This window comes from Lactuca sativa, chromosome 9 (genome assembly GCF_002870075.4).
Source record: "Lactuca sativa cultivar Salinas chromosome 9, Lsat_Salinas_v11, whole genome shotgun sequence".
In the NCBI taxonomy this organism is placed as follows: domain Eukaryota; kingdom Viridiplantae; phylum Streptophyta; class Magnoliopsida; order Asterales; family Asteraceae; genus Lactuca; species Lactuca sativa.
In genome coordinates, this window is record NC_056631.2 from 21,224,007 (window position 1) to 21,243,827 (window position 19,821).

Genomic DNA, 19,821 nt, shown 5'->3' on the forward strand with positions numbered 1-19,821 from the left:
TAATAATTTAATACAATTTCAGTATGTTTTTGTTAATATAAACACCCAACCGAGAGTTGATATAAATAGAAACAACAAATAATCCAGCAATCAATATTGAGAGTTGAGACAAGGCCAAAAATCATCGGAAAATGCTAATTTATTATTGTCAAGCCAAGTGGAATATAGAAGCGGGATTGTTTGGCTTTATTCGTGGTTTTCTTTCTTTTGCGACCGAGATGGCGGGAAAATTTCACTTGCCACCTGATATGGCGATTCCCGCTAAAACCATTTCCTCTCCAATCACTATATTTCTGCTTCTCCCGCTACCTCCATTTTCATGCCCAACCACTACCAAATCTTAGACATCTTTGACCTGCTTTCCCGGTAAAACAACAGAAAATGCCATCAATCGCCGGTGGTAGATCGTCGCCCATGTCAATTGTCGGCGCCGACGTATCTTCGCCTCAGAAACGGCGGTTGAGATCTAATTCAGGTTTATCGGACGATCCTGTTTTCAGTACTCCACCCAAGCCATGCTCTCCGTTGAAAACTAAATCTCCTCGTCAATGCGTCGATGATAGTCCCAATAAAAGGCGAACAGATGTGAGTTTTCGGAATTTCTTAATATGTTACTCGATATATCTTGATACCAAATTTTTAGAATGAAATTAAGTGTACAAGGAATATTTTCAGGTGAATGAAGCGGCGTCTACTGATAATATCACGAAAATGAGAAAATCCCCAAAGAAGAAGTTGTTGGATAGTTTTCTCGATAAACCGATCTGGAATCCAACAGGTTATCTCGATTTTCTTTTCATAGTGGAATTACCTAACGTGTGATCAGATCTATGAAATTCGTGCTCATTAGTGCGTATATTCTAAATTAAGCTCTTTTATTATGTAGATTCTGAGCAATTAAGCGCGGTGAAGGAGGCTTTACATGTATCCACAGCTCCATCCGTGCCCGTATGCAGAGAGGATGAACAGAAACGGATAGTGGAGTTCTGTAAACAAAGCATTGAGCAAGAGAAGGCTGGGAGCTTGTATGTTTGTGGGTGCCCAGGGACTGGAAAATCACTTTCCATGGAAAACGTGAAGAAGTCTCTGGCTATTTGGGCTAAAGAGGTAATCTCCATTTGCCTGATTGTTCGTTTTGTAATTCAAGTGGAACTATTGCACTTACATAATTACTCACACCATCTAAAATATGAAGATTATAACGAGTGGAATCATGTATTGTTTCCAGACAGGAGGTCAATTCCCAGAAATTTTGGGCATAAACTGTACCTCTCTCTCAACTACTTCAGAAATTTTCAACAAGGTAAAAACTTATCAATACATTGATATGAATCGGCTCATATGCAACCAACTTAGTGCTTACAAGCTAATGCATTTGGCAGATACTTGGAAAGAGTCAACCACATAAGAAGATCAACAATCGTTCTACACCCTTAAGACAAATTCAGCAATTATATTCTCAAAAGCAACAGTCATCTGGCACAAAAATGATGTAAGATGCATATGCCTTTATTAGCTACATTTGAAAAATCTATCCAATTATAGCAATGTGAATAGTTATTGATAAATGCTTTGTTAACAGGTTGGTTATTGCTGATGAATTGGATTACTTGATTACAAAGGATCGGGTGGTGCTCCATGATCTATTTATGCTAACAACATTACCCTTTTCAAAAGTTATATTGATAGGTATGATTTGACATGGTGTTTTTTAGTTCAATGTGTTCTTGATTTATCAATGTTTCTCATATTGGATCTTGTTTTACAGGTATAGCTAATGCAATTGACTTAGCATACCGTTTTCTTCCAAAACTACAATCTCTAAATTGTGAGTTACATTCTCTAAACTATGTTGCTATTTATTGAATTTAGCCAAAATTTTGGAATTTATTAATGGATGTTTTCTGTAATTGTTTCTTCTAGGCAAACCGATGGTTTTGTCTTTTCGAGCATACACCATGGATCAGATCATCATGATTCTCAAACAACGGTTAATGGTAAATATTCTTTGTTAATCTTTTTAGCACTCACGATTTTACTTTTGTTTTTTTTATTTTGAGTTACTCAATTTTCTGCAAAATGTTTATATATTGATGAATGTTTTGTTTCATCAGGCACTTCCTTACACTGTTTTCCAGCCACAAGCACTGGAACTTTGTGCAAGAGTGAGTAAATTGTATATTTTTCTTTTAATTTTAATGTCAAAATTTATAAGACTTGACTCAATTTAAATATTGATTGGCAGAAAGTTGCAGCTTCATCTGGAGATATGAGGAAAGCTCTTGGAATATGCAGGTTGGCATATTCTCCATTTTAAATAAAAATTGTTTATTGCTTCAAAAGTCTCTCAAGGTTTCATATATTTGGATGGAACTGACGCTCTTATCCTTGGTTTTCAGAGGTGCAATTGAGAGGCTAGAAATAGAGCTCAGAGAATCTACTTCGACCTCAAATCTGTCCTCAATGGTAAACATTTTTTTTTTTTTTTTTTTTTTTTAATTTTGTCCTTAAATAAATTTAACAAGACTTTGATATAACTTATTTCTCATATTGTTATAGGTGAGGGTTGATCACATGGCTATTGCTTTATCAAGGGCTTACAAATCACCAATAGTTGACACAATACAATCCCTTCCCCAACATCAACAGGTTTGCTTTCTTACCATATTATTATTATTATTATTATTATTTCACCATTAAAAATATTATTCAATTAGTAGTATTTTATTGATCTCTAACTTTAAAAACCTTTCTTTTGGTATAGATTGTACTGTGTTCTGCTGTGAAGCTTTTCCGAAAGGGAAAGAAGGATACAACAATAGGAGAGGTATGTTGATTATATTTTATCTTCAATCACAACACATGTTTTTCTAATTATTAATAAAAAGTTTTTAACTTGGTTGATACAACAGCTGAACAAGTTTTATATAGAAGTGTGCAAGTCAACATTGATACCACCTGTTGGAATAATGGAACTTTCATGCATGTGTAGAGTCCTAGGTGATCAGGTAAACACATCGCTTCACTTCTTATCTACTATTAACTATTAAATTAAATGCACACATCTTTTTCTTTTTAATAATCTCTAATATAATTACATAAATCATTTTTATTTTTTGTAGGGAATTCTGAAACTCGGTCAATCTAGAGATGATAAATTAAAGAGAGTCACATTGCAAGTAGAGGAAGCAGACATTATTTTTGCATTACAGGTACAAATAATAATAATAATCTAAAACAAGCTTTAGCTTCCTAAACTTTGACTTTTTTTCATGTATAATTTATACTAATAATCATTTAATTAATTTGTTGTTACTCTCAGGGGATCCGTTTCTTTCACAATTGTCTTCAAAACAATCAATGGTTGTAATCGCCAATGATGGATGCGTGGAACAACACAACAGGAGCTCAACTTCCAAATGTTAACATTTATTCCTTGTTATATTATATTATATTACATATATACATGATGTTATACAAAAGGCAAAGCATTACAGAAAACAATTTTTTTTTTTATTTGGTCTATAATTCTTTCTGAGGTAATGTTATGCCTAAACCAGTTGGATTGACATAGAGCGTTAGCATACTGTTTTGATGTTTTTTTAGAAAACCGATTTGTTGTTTTCTTACTTTTATGAAATAATGTTGTTTAATTCATTAGTTTTGTGATTTCAATTAAGAGGTTGAAGATGGTGTTATGCAATAATTTTGACACAAAAACTGCACTTAAGTATTTCATTAAAAGGTGTTGGAATTCATTTGTTGGTATCATTTGCATAAAAAACGACGTTCTAAAAAAATTACATAACAAAGTAAGCTTATTTTTACAAGTTTGTGCACAAGCTTGAATTGATAGTTTGATGATAAAATCTCTATAATTCTAAATGGGTCTTTACTCGTTTGTTTTGGTTGTAATTAAATGCTAACGTGTAACATGATTTACAGGACATTGATTATAACAAATTATTTATCAGGTTATTATGTTTTCCTAACGAACATATTGATAAAGGGATTTTCAAATAAATTATATTTTTATAGAATATAAAATGCAACTCAAAAACCACGAAATGACAGTTATTAAAAGCAAAAGATGCATGCATTTATGTTTCTCTATTATTCATAGCAATTAATCTTTAATAGAAGCGATTAGTCAGTGTAATTAGCTGAGTTCAGCTTGATTTGATAACTTAATATTCTAGTGAAAAGCGACAAAATTAAATTATATGTAACAGAATGTTGTTTAATGTATAAATATTTTTAATAGTTTGGTTTAAATATTAGTCCCTCTATTTTATTTACAATTAGTTTATAACCTGCGAAAATCATGTTTATAAAATTAATTAAACTTTCATAGTAAAAACTTAAAATTATTAATCAATTATTTCAAATAAAGTATTTTAAATAACTTATTAATTAAGAGATATTTTTTTAGTAATATAAAATTATAATCGTTGATTTAAATAAATAAATGAAATTATATCACCTTATAATATATATTAATTTTATTTTATTTTTTTTATTATAATGTTATTAATTTAATGTAATTAAAATGTGAAATTTAAAATTTAAAATTTGTAAAGAATCAATTATTAATTTAATGTAATTATAATAAAAATTTTAAAATGGAAAATTAATAGTTTGACATATGGCATGATAGGTGACATATATTTTAATATTGATTTTCTAATATTATGACACCTGTCAATAAGAGAATAAACTTATTCATTTATTAGAATAACGATTATTATATGGTATACCAGTCAACTGTCATTTGCCAAAAAAAAAACCCACTTGATACTAGTTTAAATTGCCAATATGTTAAAAAAACTTATCGTAAAATCATCAAAAGTCATATTATTCAAAAAATCAAGAGTTCGAAATGTCATTTTTCTAAAAAGCAAGGGTCCAAAATCCCCTAATATAATAAATATAACCATTTTTGCCACATGGCAATTGTTTCGCCTCCCCAAGCTTATTTTCCCGCTTAGTCTTTCAATGTGAATTTCCGCAAATGCCCTTCACATATTATATACCCTCTGTCCATTTCTTCTGTACTCTTTAATTCAGCTGCTTTCTTAACTATAGTCCAGGAAATCAGCTCCAAAATTATCGCGATTCTCATGATAATTAGAAAGATTGGTGTTAATTTGGTACGTTTTCCGATTCAGTTTTACCTAATTATTTAGGTTTCATGAATTAGCCCTTGTATCTGTTTACATTCTCCTTCTGTTGCTGCTATCATTCAAACAATTTTTGTTCATTTTCGTTTTGTTATTTTATTCTTCAATAACATTGTAAATACCTAATTCATCCACCTCCCTCACCAAAGTGAGTGTGTGTGTTATTATCACCATCAACTCCCTATGGATATATTCTCTTTAACTCAAACATTTTGTTTGTTAAAATGGTTTTCTGATTTTTAGGGTTTTGATTGATTGACTCTTTTTTTTTTATTCAAATCTCTTATGGGTTTCAATTTTAAATCTTATCAAGTTTCGATTCCAATTTAATAGGAATCATGAATGGAAGATATATGAAGAGTCGAAGCCAAAAGAAACATAAATCATGAATCGATGATATTCAGAAGAGTCTAAGACATAAATGATTTGATATTAGGTTAGCTTCACCTCCAAAAACCCCGCTCACCATCATTGATATTTTTTCTACCCATCTCCTTATTTGTAAAATTGCAAAATTTAATGTTTTCAATCAAATGATATATGGGCTTGCTGCTGTCACAATTGCATCTTTGCGTTTTTGACCACCGATGTTTACACCTAAGCTTATCACCGACCTTCCGTCTGTCACAGGAACACAACGATACCACCATCCGCTTTCCTCACTAATGTCGACCATCACTACAGCAACACGACAATGTGAGCACATGTCTATGATCTTCCACCTACCTCTTTATTCCTTTCCTCTCTCCTCTCTTCTCAAAATTATATATATATATATATATATATATATATATATATATATATATATATATATATATATGACCAAGTATGCTGCCATAATCTCTCAAAACCTCAATTGATCAATCATAATGTTTTTTTATTCCTTTTGGTCGATTAAAATTTTTAATATTCATAATCAAAACGCATATGAATATATGACTATCTATCCATTCACAAAATTTCAATGTTTCCTATTTACTAGAATTTTGTATGTTTTATTTTATTTATTTTATTTTTTATTTATTTATGTTATTCTTGATTAAATTTTAGTGTGCACGTCAACCGTTTGATAAAATATCTATTTGAAAAATGCTTCACATCAATTGGACTTCAAATGTAAGTACATTATTATCTTTTGATATATGGTTAATAAGATGTGATATTTAAACAAAACTTGATATTGGCTTTAATACATGTTGGTTTTGCTTTTGAAAATTAGATAATTTGGTTCTACTTCTTTTATATATTTGATTAGCTAGATCTGCATGACGCTGGAGTCATAAATAGTCAAGATTTATTTATCATTATCTTTTGACATCACAATATATTAAGATCAAATTTATCATGTATGTGGTATTACTCAAGGAAATAAAAGTGTATTGATATATTCATTAGGAATAGAAGAACCCAGTTTGAAGGAATCGAATAGGTGATGATATGATAATACTAAAGGTAATTAATAGTTCAACTCTTGTCTAATATCTCAAAATATGTTTTGCCTCTTGCTAAAATTAAATGGAAAAGTAAAAAATGCCAATTTTGGTGGTAAAAGATGTTATCCTTTACAATCTTTTATAGTCAAATATATCTGTTATATTAGTTCATCTGATCGTATTAATTCTTTTCTTATATAGAAGATCTCCAAGTAATACATAAGATTTTTCCATTTCAGGTCACCATGTGGTTTTTTTGGTTACATAGATTTTGATCGATTCACACTTTTAATGGATAATCACACTTTCTAATATATCATAGTACTTTCTAGAGGGTTAGTCTTAGAGGTCATGTCGTCACAGTAACTTACATCAATAGTCCTTGTATAAAGTGAAAATGTAAGTATTAAAAATAATAATAACATTCACGCTCTATTTTTAGGTATTAGATCTAAGATCTACATATTCAAATACTAAACACCAAAAAAATGAAGTGTTATTAATAAAACTGGGAATGACTTCTTCTAAAATACAAGCAACAATATTGAGTTTATTAAAATATAAGGACAACAACAATATGTAAAATATGTAAATAGCAATTTAGCACACTGTAATTAGAAAAACACTGTCTAATGTACGTATCATAAACAAAACTCTTACAAAGTAACAATTCTAAGAAAATGGTTTTCTCCCACCGGCTTAACCTATATTTGTAGAGGTTTCAGTCCATGTTTCAATTGGGTTTTCAAAAACACGACCATTTCAATCCGAATCAGAAATAAGAAACAAACCTGTTATCTTCACCGGGTTACTGTCCAACCGGTTCATCCTGATTTTTAGACATTGTTTTAAATTGAAGTATATAATATTCTATTTAGGTTCTACCATGATACAAGACATTTGATGGATTAGTTGCAACTAAGAGCAACTTTTTAGATACAACGTCTTATAATACAATATTGTTTTTTTTTTAAATCTCTAACATGATCTAATATTAACACATTATTAATAATATTGTCTAAAACAATGTTAGAATAAGGACATGTTCGAGTAGAATGAAGGTTTTTTGGTATTTCATTTTGAATGAAAATAACTTGTGTTGCAATATTATGGAGTTCTTGATATGTACATTGACCAGACTACCCCTATATTAGTACCCATTCTCAAATCTCAAATTCCAATAAAAGAGTACACAATTGCCACATAGCAATTGCTCAACCTCCCTCAAGCTTCTATTCCCGCTTATTTTTCTACGTGAATTTCCAAATCTGCCCTTTATCTATTGTTTAGTTCTTGAATATTCAAAATCGTCCGACTGTTTGATAATTCTTTTCTTCCTTATTTGTTGCATTTATGAAAACTGATAATTCTTTTCTTCCTTAAAATGGTCCAATACATGTATGTAGTTTTAACTTAATTATAATTAATCTCATTCAGATCTGTTGATTCCATCAAAGGGTCGAAAGATGCTAAATATATTAATGGATGTAGCTGATTTGAAAGAAATGACAAGTTTGGCACCAATCATGAAGACTTTATTCTTAATTAACCTCATTCAGGGTTTCAATTGTTGGGAGTGATGATATCATTTTTGTACATGTTAGGGGATTAGAGTTTCGTTACCTGATCAAGAACGAAGAGGTTCTATTAGATATGGCTCTTAAGTATTAGACCATGTTAAGATACGACCCTGTTTTGATACTCATATTTTCTTAAAAATTTCAAATAATTGGAATTATCGTGGATCATAACCCACGCCTTGAAGGGCATTTTTTTCCAAACTTGTTGATACAAAAGGTTATATGGTGATGTTATGCTACAAAACGGGTCTCTAACCCGTGAAAGACACCTTAAAAGATTTAATCCAAAGTTATTATGAACATACTAACTCTAGTTATATGGTACATTTGGACAATCTTGTGATATTGATTGATAGATATACATAATAGGTGTGTGGATAAATCTTGGGATGTTTTTAGCCAATCCTGTTTTTTCAATTCCCTTTTCTTCTTGATGGTTTGCTGGTAATTTTTGTTCTTTAAATGACAATCTGGTTTTGAGTTTTGGTGTCTTGATTGTTTAATATTTAAATTGTTATTATTATTATGTTTTTATAATTTGTGAATAGGGTATTTGATTTGTGGGTTTAGATATGTAATTTTGTTCATTTGCTCATTGTTTAAATTGCTAATTTAATTTGTTATCATGGATCTGGGCAACACTATCATCAATTTTTAAAAGACCTGGTATTTCATACCAATAGAAAAAGGAGCGTGTTTGGCATGGAGCTTTTGGAAGCGTTTGGGAGCTTCTAGCTTTTAGCTTTTGACAAAACGCTCTAGTTTAAACAAAAAACTTCGTTTAACAGTATGAGTGTTTATCTTTTAGTTTAAAAAAAAACGCTCCAAATCTAAAAGCTACTTCATGTAGCGTTTAACAAAAAGCTACTGAGCTTTTGAAATCAATTTCCATAATTACCCTTAAAAATATATTTATATATTTATTTTTTTTAATCAATTGTCTTTTTATGTAATTTTATATATTTCAAAAGCTTCCAACTATTTTTGCTAAACACTCATATAACAAATAAAAGCTACAACTTCCCGCTACCAACTACCCACTACATGCTACTAGTTACCCGCTACATGCTACCCGCTACTCGCTACCAGCTACCCGCTAACCCCTCCCAACTAACAACTACTTTTCCCAAACACGCCCAAGAAGCAAATAACTATAGAAGTATGCAGCTGTTTGATGCTAGTTGTTTTTGTTGGGTTTTGAGCATTCTAAACATGCAACCCTAAATACCTTGGATCTATGTTTTCTCTATTATACATGCGAATATGAACTTTCCAAGGTATTCATCCTAACTAGCATAATAACATTGATTCAAATGAATATATCAAGTTAGAATTACATACCTCTTTGATGTAGATTGTCTTCATGAAGCTTGAGTGCCTAGTGCCCCAAGTGTGACACCTCAAATGGTTCACACAACACCAAATACACTTGGAATAACTTGAGAGAACATACATACTTCATGAAATTGGCTATCCCTTCATTCTCACACATAGTGGCCGATTTCTTGAGCCATGAGATTCTTTTATATGATGGCTATTAGGGTTACACCATGTAACTCATAACTTTACCTATTCCTTATGCTCCATGGATTTTAACCTCCATGGAGTATCCATGGGTCACCCCATGGACTTAGTCCAACATAAGGAATCTTGGATCACAAGCCCACATATATAAGAATGAATGATTTACACAATCAACCCATATATTTAATTAGTCTCCTTTTGATCACTTAATTAATTCCAAATTAATTCTTGATCAATACTAATTAAATAACCTTATTAATATATTAGAATTTATAATATATTAACAAACCTTAAGTGTTATTTCTCTCATTATAGTCTATCCAAATGCATGATGCCATGCAACCCAAATGGACTATGCCGGGTTTGGTCAAGTATCACCAATTATAGTTATGGACTTAGACATTAATCCAACAGTTTTGTGACTTTGTGCATTTAGAGGGTTGTAATAACACTTTTCATCTTGATATTGTTGTCAAATACGACATGCATCATATTAACACTTTTATGCTACAATTCTTTATTTTGAAGTTGATTTTTTATAAGTTATTTGACTGTTGCTCACCATCTTTTCTTGTATCTTTTTTGTTGATCATTTTTAAAATTTAAAATTAACGATTTACCCAAGGTTGATCTTTTAAAATGTGAATTGAAACATTATGCTTAGGTATGCTTAGGTTGACAGTTATCATTATTTACTTTTACCTTCAACAATATAACGAAGAGCCAAAATCAACTCCAACATCTGTTATAGGGGGCAATAGAAGATGGAAAATAAAATGCTAGATTTTTATAGTAGTTAAAAGATGGGAAATCTTATGTAGAAAGGTCAAAACTTTTAATTATTTTTTGTCTTTTTGGAGAGGGGGATTCATGAGATTGTGTAAACACTTTAAGTTACATGTATTTCATGGTATCTTATTAATTTGAAGTATTTAAACGCTTTTAGGTTGGAGTTTTTAATTTTGAATGTTTGACTTTTGGTATACCAAGGAACAAGTTATGGTTTTGGGAAAACATTAAAACTTTGCAAAAAAATTATAGATTAAATGTTTAAAACCAAGTCAAAACTTGAATTATGTGGATTTTTATTCCAAGGACTAAAATTATTACCAAATTTTATTAAAATAATGAACCAAACCGGTTTTTAAACAAAAAAACCCCGATTTTTAATAAAATTTGAATTCCAAAAAAAAAAAACGAACCGATTCAGAGAAAACCACTTTTTTAAAAAATTGATCATTGAAAAACCTAAACCAGTTTAAAACCGGTAAAGATATTATTTTAATATTAAAATTTATTATATATATATATATATATATATATATATAATTACACTTTAAGTTTGATATTTATTTAACCTTATTAACCAACTTATAATTATTATTAGAATGAAATTGAAAAGTCATGAGAGTTTCAAATGAATGTGATGAAAGGAAAAATGTATGAGATAGGTTTTTTTAAATATAACAATAATGTTGTTGTTAAATTTGATATAATAATTCGTATACTAAATTAATATAATATATTGATTATTTTGAATTATATGATAATATATACATCTATTATAACTGTATAATGTCAACCGTTTGAATGACTTCTACAACTTAGTTACTCAATAATAAGATTAAATATAATATATGGCTTAATGTTATTTATAGTTTTTGTTATTGTTAATTAACTTTTAAAAATTATTTTTTTAACGTTTTAATTTCTATCATTTAAATTATTTAAAACATAAGACATTGTTTTTTGATTTTAAAGGTGATAATATAATCATTTATATAGAGTTATTTTTAACTATTGCTATTGTAAGTTATTTTAAGCTACTTATTTAAAAACTTTTAACGATTATACAAATATCTTTAGGAAATATTTTAGTTAAATTGATATTATAATTTAGTTTTTGTATTTACACTACAATTTATCACTTTTAACTATTCACATAATATTCATTGGGTTTTTAAGTGGAACTGAGATTTATATTTAACTTGACATTGTAATATTACATTTAAATTAACAGTTTAAGTATTTTGTCCAAACTGTTCCAAAGTTAAATATGTAGCTTTAAATTGATAATGGTTTACATACAACAACATATTAAATCTAATAAATTGACTATAATATGTTAAAAGTTAAATATATAACCTTATAAGTAGAAGTAAAGATATTACTTTAATATTGAAATTTAGTTTATTTATGATTACACTTTAGGTTTGATATTTATTTAACCTTATTAACCAAATTATAATCATTATTAAAAAGACACTACAATTTATCACTTTTAACTAATTACAAAATATTATTTGGGTTGTTTAAGTTAAACTAAAATTTATATTTAAGTTGGTCCTGTAATGTTATATTTAATTTTATAATTTAAATATTTTATAAAAATTGTTTAAAAGTTGTAGCTTTAAAATGATAATGGTTTATATCCAACAATATATTAAAACTAATAAATTAAGTATAATATGTACAAAGTTAAAAAAAAACATAACTTTATAAGTAGAAGTAAAGATATTCTTTTTATATTGAACTTTAGTTTATATATGATTACACTTTAGATTTGATATTTATTTAATCTTATTAACCAACTTATAATCATTATTAGAAAAAATTGAAAAGTCATGGGAGCTTCATATGAATATGGTGAAAGGAAAAATTAATTGGAGTTTCATAAAGGTAACAATATAATCATTTATATAGAGTTATTTTTAACTATTGTTATTGTAAGTTATTTTAAGCTACTTATTTAAAAACTTTTAACGATTATACAAATATCTTTAAGAAATATTTTAGTTAAATTGATATTATAATTTAGTTTTTTTCATTTAGCACTACAATTTATCACTTTTAACTATTCACAAAATATTCATTGGGGGTTTTTAAGTGGAACTAAAATTTATATTTAACTTGACACTGTAATATTATATTTATTAACAGTTTAAGTATTTTGTCAAATCTAATGAATTAAGTATAATATGTTAAAAGTTAAAGACATAACTTTATAAGTAGAAGTAAAGATATTATTTTAATATTGAAATTTAGTTTATTTATAATTACACTTTAGGTTTGATATTTATTTAACATTATTAACCAAAGTATAATCATTATTAGAAAGACACTACAATTTATCAATTTTAACTATTTACAAAATAATATTTTGGGTTGTTTAAGTTAAACTAAAATTTATATTTACATGGGTCCTGTAATGTTATATTTAAGTTTATAATTTAAATATTTTATAAAAATTGTTCAAAAGTTGTAGCTTTAAAATGATAATGGTTTACATCCAACAATATATTAAAACTAATAAATTAAGTATAATATGTAAAAATTTCAAAAACATAACTTTATAAGTATAAGTAAAGATATTATTTTAATATTGAAATTTAGTTTATATATGATTACACTTTAAGTTTGATATTTATTTAATCTTATTAACCAACTTATAATCATTATTAGAAAGAAATTGAAAAGGCATGAGAATTTTAAATGAATGTGGTGAAAGGAAAAATATATGAGAGTTTCAAATGAATGTGGTGAAAGAAAAAATACTTCCTTTTTATCAGTAGAAGAAAATAAATTCTTTTCATATTGAAATTGAGTTTATATATGATTACACTTTAGGATTTATATTTATTATCTTTACAACATGTTAAATCTAATAAATTAAGTATAATATGTTAAAAGTTAAAGACATAATTTTATAAGTAGAAGTAAAAATAATATTTTAATATTGAAATTTAGTTTATTTTTTATTACACTTTAGGTATGATACTTATTTATCCTTATTAATAAATTTATAATCATTATTATAAAGACACTACAATTTATCACTTTTAACTATTTATCAAATATTCTTTGGGTTGTTTAAGTCGAACTAAATTTTATATTTAAATTGATCCTGTAAGGTTATATTTAAATTAACAATTTAAATTTTTTTTATACAAATTGATCAAAAGTTGTAGCTTTAAAATGATAATGGTTTACATACAACATATTAGACCTAATAAATTAAGTATAATATGTTAAAAGCTAAAAAACAAACTTTTTAAGTAGCAGAAGATATATTTTTTAATATTGAAATTTAGTTTATATATGATTATACAACCAACTTATAATAATTATTAGAAATAAATTGAAAAGTTATGAGAGTTTCAAACGAATGTGGTGAAAGGAAAAAATGTATGAGAGTTTCAAATGAATGTGGTGAAAGAAAAAAAAATGCAAGCTTTATAAGTATATAATGATAATGATAATGATAATGATAATGATGATAATTCATATTATTCAAATACGACACTTGTCATTATTTCACATGGGTAGGAATATAAGTAGGAGGAAATGGTAGGATGATATTTAATTTCTTATATTCTAAGGACTTCACTCCTCTACTAACATCCAGATATGCTGACTTCGACGTTAGACTTTAATTGCATATCTTTTATGGAAGATGACGGTTACTTTGTTCATTTACTATAGTTTTTGTTAAAAAAGTCAATAAATATTTATAAATTTAATACGTTTGGATTTTGGTTAACATGCACTAAAGTAAATTTAATCGTTTGGATAGAGTTAATATATTAAATTGGTTAAAATTAAAGTGAATTATGAATGTTTATTCTTGCCGACTTCATATCATCCAATGACCACTAATAACGCCTGCAAGTCCAAAAACAGTTTATCTTCTTTATTTTGTAAATGGAAATAAAAGTTTTAATTACGTGGTCACAACAAACCACCCAAGGTAAAAATATAGTTTTGTCTTTTAATTGGAAGCTAATGTAGAATTACGTATGTGCTAAACATGTAATTTTAATAAAATTATATGGACCATTTGTATAATTTGATATAGAATTAGGTATGTCCTGATTTGATACAAAATTAGGTATATCCTAATTTGATACAGAATTATGTATGACCATTATATATATATATATATATATATATATATATATATATATATATATATATATATATATATATATATATATATGAGTTAAATTAAAGTGAATTATGAATGTTTATTGTTGCCGATTTCATATCATCCAATGACAACTAATAATGCTTGCAAGTCAAAAAACAGTTTATCATCTTTATTTTTTAATTGGAAATAAAAGTTTTTAATTACGTGGTCACAACAAACAATGTAAGTTAAAAATACAGTTTTTTGTTTTGTTTTTTTGTTTTTTTTTAAGTGGAAGCTAATGTAGAATTATGTATGTGCTAAACTTGTTATTTTAATAAAATCATATGAACCATTTGTGTAATTTTATATAGAATTAGGTATATCCTAATTATTCATTTTCTATACAAAATTAGGTATGTCCTAATTTGATACAAAATTAGGTATATCCTAATTTGATACAGAATTAGGTATGACCATATATATATATATATATATATATATATATATATATATATATATATATATATATATATATATATATTAGTTAAATTAAAGTGAATTATAAATGTTTATGGTTGCCGATTTCATATCATCCAATGACCACTAATAATGACTGCAAGTCAAAAAACAGTTTATTTTTTTTATTTTTTTAATTGGAAATAAAAGTTTTTAATTACATGGTCACAGCAAACCGTGTAAGTTAAAAATACAGTTATTTTTTTATTTTTTAATTGGAAGCTAATGTAGAATTACGTATGTGCTAAACATGTAATTTTAATAAAATCATATGGACCATTTGTGTAATTTGATATAGAATTAGGTATGTCCTAATTTGATACAGAATTAGGTATGACCATAATATATATATATATATATATATATATATATATATATATATATATATATATATATATATATATAAGTAAGTTACCTGAATGGTCCTTATGGTTTGGGTAATTTACACATTTGGTCCTAACTTATTGTTTTAACTCAGAAGGTCCGTACTTTTTGTTTTTGTTGTGCGCTTGGTCTCTTTCTTACCTAAAAAGACTATTTTGCCCTTGATTTTTCAATTTATTTAAATAAACATACCCCAACCTCACCTCCACTTCACCTTATCTTACCTTACCTTACCTACCCCACTTTATTTAAATAAATTAAAAAGTCAAGACAAAATTGTATTTTTAGGTAAGACAGAGACCAAGCGCGCAACAAAAACAAATAATAGGGACCTTTCAAGTTAAAAAAATAAGTTAGACACCAAATGTGCAAATTATCCCAAACCATGGGGACCATTTGTGTAATTTACTCTCTTTATATCTGTCTGTCTGTCTGTCTGTCTGTCTGTCTCTGTCGCTGTCTCTCTCTCTCTCTCTCTCTCTCTCTTTATATATATATATATATATATATATAGGTAAAGTTTCAAATAAGAACCAAAAAAGATTAAAAACCATGAGAACCATTTTTTGTCTATCAATATCCAAAAAAAAAGGAATGACATTATTCTAAATAATACAAAAGTTGTATCTAATTTCATATTTTATTCCATTAGATCTAAACTTACATCTGATAAACTTAGATCTAATACAAAATAGATTACTCTCTTCTTTCAATATTGTCCAAGAACAAACCCCTGTCTTTTATCTCATTTTACTACCTTTGACGCAAACCACCAATAACCGCAACCGCTGACGGCGACCCTACCACTCCGACGAGCCTATCTCTTCCAGGTTCGATGACCTGCATAATCGAATACCTCTATTATTGCCTCTTACCAAAACGTTTCATGTTAGATCTGGTATGTATGATCTCAAATCTGAAGCTCTACACTCTAGATTTACGATTTCCACCACCACCCTCATCTAGATCTGCGAGCTCTGGTCCAGATCTATGTTTTCTGCCACCATCACCGTCTAGATCTGGTCCAGATATACGATTTTCTAGCATCGTTGTCCAGACCTGCGAGTTTACGGCAAACTTGAAGAAGTTCTAGCAAGGATCCATCATAGCCGCTGTCTGATACACATCAAATATGTTTTCTATCGTTAATGTTGACATTGGAGCATTACAAATCAAAAATCACAACGATCATAGCAACCTACAGGTGCTAATCTGAACTCGTTTTTTGTTCCAGAACTTTTGAAGTTATTTTTTCCTATGATGTGTTCCATCAACAGTGAAATCTTTCCAGATCCATATTAGATATGTTTTTCTATCACCACCTCCTCATCATTTCTTTGTTATCTTTCTCTCTTTCTTAGGTGGTAGAGTTTAGAAAGGAACGCCAAAGAAACAAGATGCACATAATGTGTTTGATTAAATACTACATTGAAGTTTTTTAGAATTTAAACAGTGAATATGGTAAATTAAGTTATGAACGAGTTTATTAAAATGTTAATATACTATAAATTAAACTTTAAATGTTAGTTATAGTTTTTTTGTTACTAATTCGTTAGTCCATGTTTATTTTCTTATTTGTTATAATATTTGTATCTATTTTTTATTCATACTTTATGTTTTATGGTTGTTATGTTGTGAACTGAATTTAGAATGTATCTTATTATGTTAGTGTTTTCTAAAATAATGTGAATTAAGTTTTTTAGTTGTGAATTGTGATATTTTAATGTTTCAACTATTGTTCAATTATGTTAAAGTTAGTTTTAATTGTGAATGAATGAATTGATATGGTTTTAAGTAGTGAATACTATGAAAGAGAGTCCAAAACTATTTTTTTAAATTGTGAACGAGAATCCTAAAATGCTCTATTAAACTGTGAATTTGTTTGGTGCATACAAGATATTTGATGAAATGCTTCAAAAAAATCGATTATGTTTTTAAGCTGTAAATATAGTGAATGAGAGACCTAAACTACTTTATTAAATTGTGAATTAAAGTCTTGAAATGTAAGTTTTAACTTGAGAATATGATTGTGAAATAAAAATTTTTCGTATTAAAATTTAAAATAATTATATTAAGCTGTGAATTTTTTTTGTTAAACCATGATTTGATTGTATTAATTTGTGAATTAACTGTATTAAACTATGAATTGACTGTATTAAGCTGCGAATTGACTGTATTAAGTTGTGAATTTATCGTATTATACTGTGAATTGACTGTATTAAGCTATGATTTTTTTATAATTCATTGTAGCCTTCTAAAATATGAGATAAAAGTACCATTATATACAAATCCCATTTAATCTAATTTTAAATAAAACATTTAAAATTTTAGTTGTGAAGATTTTTGTAAATAAATTTTGAAAGAAGCACTAGCCTATAAATCTAAAAGTATATATATATATATATATATATATATATATATATATATAAATTTTAAGTTGAGAACATGGTTGTGAATGTATAGTTTTTTATAATGAGCTGTGAACTTTGTGTACTTAATTGTGAATTGATTTTATTAAGCTGTGAATTTTTAATGAATTATGTATTAAAATATGACTGATTTATGTATGAATGTCTGTTTTAATTTGTTTGCAAATATATTTATTTTTTGTGTTGTATAAGTATGGAAGGGTATATTAGTTTTTATAATTATTTTGCATTAAATTCAAAATGAGTGAATTAGTAAGTTTTATTAGACTGTGACTGTAGTATTTAAGTTGTTAATGCATGACTTTATTTACAGATCTGATTTGGAAGAAATGCTGGTTGCGATGTTGATACAGGTGTTTGTTGGCAGCGTTTGGTGGTGGTGGTGGTAGATTTTGTGTTTTTGACTTCTTTGAATTAGTGAATTATTGTAAAACAGTTTGTATTATATTGTGAAGTTTTTGCACTAAATTGTAAATGGACTGTATAAAGTTGTATTTTATATCTGTTTTGTGTTAAAATATAAGAGCATATATGAATGAAAATATTAGACTGTAAAAATTACAATTTTACCCTTTTCGTACCAAAAGGACAAGAAATTAAGGAATGTTAACATGTTTTATAAAAGTATCATGTAAATATTTACTAATTAATGGGGGTTCTTAGGGTTCTTAATTTTTTGTGGTTCTCATTTGAACCACTCCCTATATATATATATATATATATATATATATATATATATATATATATATATATATATATATATATATATATATATATATATATATATATATATATATATATATATGGAAAAGTTCAATACAGAAGCATAATTATTGGTTCTCCAAGGAACCAATTTTTTTTTCAAGTTCTAGACTTATTGTTCATCGAAAAAAAAAACAATATCTAAATTCATAACTTAACATTGTGAATGTTAAATATATTTTTCGGATTCACCATGTGAATTTAGATTCACATTATGAATTTTCAAAGATTCACATTGTGAATTTGATGATTTTTTTTTATCAAATTTGATATCATTGGAAAAAAGATAAAAAGTTATGAATTTCTGCATTTTTTTTTTTTATAAAAAATAAGTTCTAAAAGTTGAAAAAAATTGGTTCTTTGGTTAATTATGGTTCTCTATTGAACCTCACCCTATATATATATATATATATATATATATATATATATATATATATATATATATAGAGAGAGAGAGAGAGATGGAGAGAGAGAAAGAAAATTACGTGAATGGTCCCTGTGGTTGGGGGTAATCTGCGCGCTTGGTCCCTAATTCTTTTTCTTAACTCGGACGGTCCCTAAAATGTAATTTTGTTGCGCGTTTGGTCCCTGACAGACTTAAAAAGACTATTTTATCCTTTTTATTTATTTTTAAATTTTGTTAACTATTTATTTATTAAAAAATTATTATTGAAAACAATCGGGTCCCACCCCTTACCTTCACCCTTCCCACGCATTGTTTATTAATCATCATCATTGACCATTTTCTTCAAAAAGCAATTGGCTACCACCACAACACACTCCTTCATCCCTCATCTCCTACCCTATCATCGCCGGAAAGCTCCCATCTTCCTTTACCTTTGTCGGAAAGCTCTCAGTCACCTTCTTGCCATTTCACGCCAGACATCAATTTCAACCTAACAACCTCTACTCCATCAACACCATCACCTTCTTCACCCTCGATCGAGAAGAAAGGGTGATGACGGAGCTTAGGGCTCCACACTGCTCCTTAATCCCTACATTGGAGGTCGTGTTAGCGACCTACCATTGTTGCTTGGACCACCGTTGACCTATGGACAAATATTGGTAGTGTTAGGGTTCCACCACCGCTTCAGGTGCTGCCCC

The 19,821-nt window shown here is 27.8% G+C and overlaps 1 protein-coding gene across 1 annotated transcript; it reads left to right on the forward strand.

Moving 5' to 3' along the window:
• The first annotated feature begins 221 nt into the window (after positions 1-221).
• On the forward strand, positions 222-3,679 carry LOC111880061 (cell division control protein 6 homolog B). The gene is made up of 16 exons (XM_023876472.3): positions 222-585; positions 676-778; positions 887-1,107; positions 1,229-1,303; positions 1,383-1,492; positions 1,583-1,689; positions 1,769-1,828; positions 1,924-1,997; positions 2,115-2,165; positions 2,246-2,295; positions 2,400-2,466; positions 2,560-2,649; positions 2,765-2,827; positions 2,913-3,008; positions 3,123-3,212; positions 3,323-3,679. Exons 1-16 carry the CDS (start codon positions 382-384, stop codon positions 3,368-3,370), a joined length of 1,509 nt encoding a protein of 502 aa, XP_023732240.1. The 5' UTR covers positions 222-381; the 3' UTR covers positions 3,371-3,679.
• Positions 3,680-19,821: the final 16,142 nt, after the last annotated feature.

Bases quoted from the DNA above. Each gene is read 5' to 3' on its own strand.
- LOC111880061 (XM_023876472.3), top strand. From the start codon at position 382: ATGCCATCAATCGCCGGTGGTAGATCGTCGCCCATGTCAATTGTCGGC. The intron at 586-675 runs GTGAGTTTTCGG...GAATATTTTCAG, and splicing joins CCAATAAAAGGCGAACAGAT to GTGAATGAAGCGGCGTCTAC. The intron at 2,296-2,399 runs GTTGGCATATTC...CTTGGTTTTCAG, and splicing joins AAAGCTCTTGGAATATGCAG to AGGTGCAATTGAGAGGCTAG.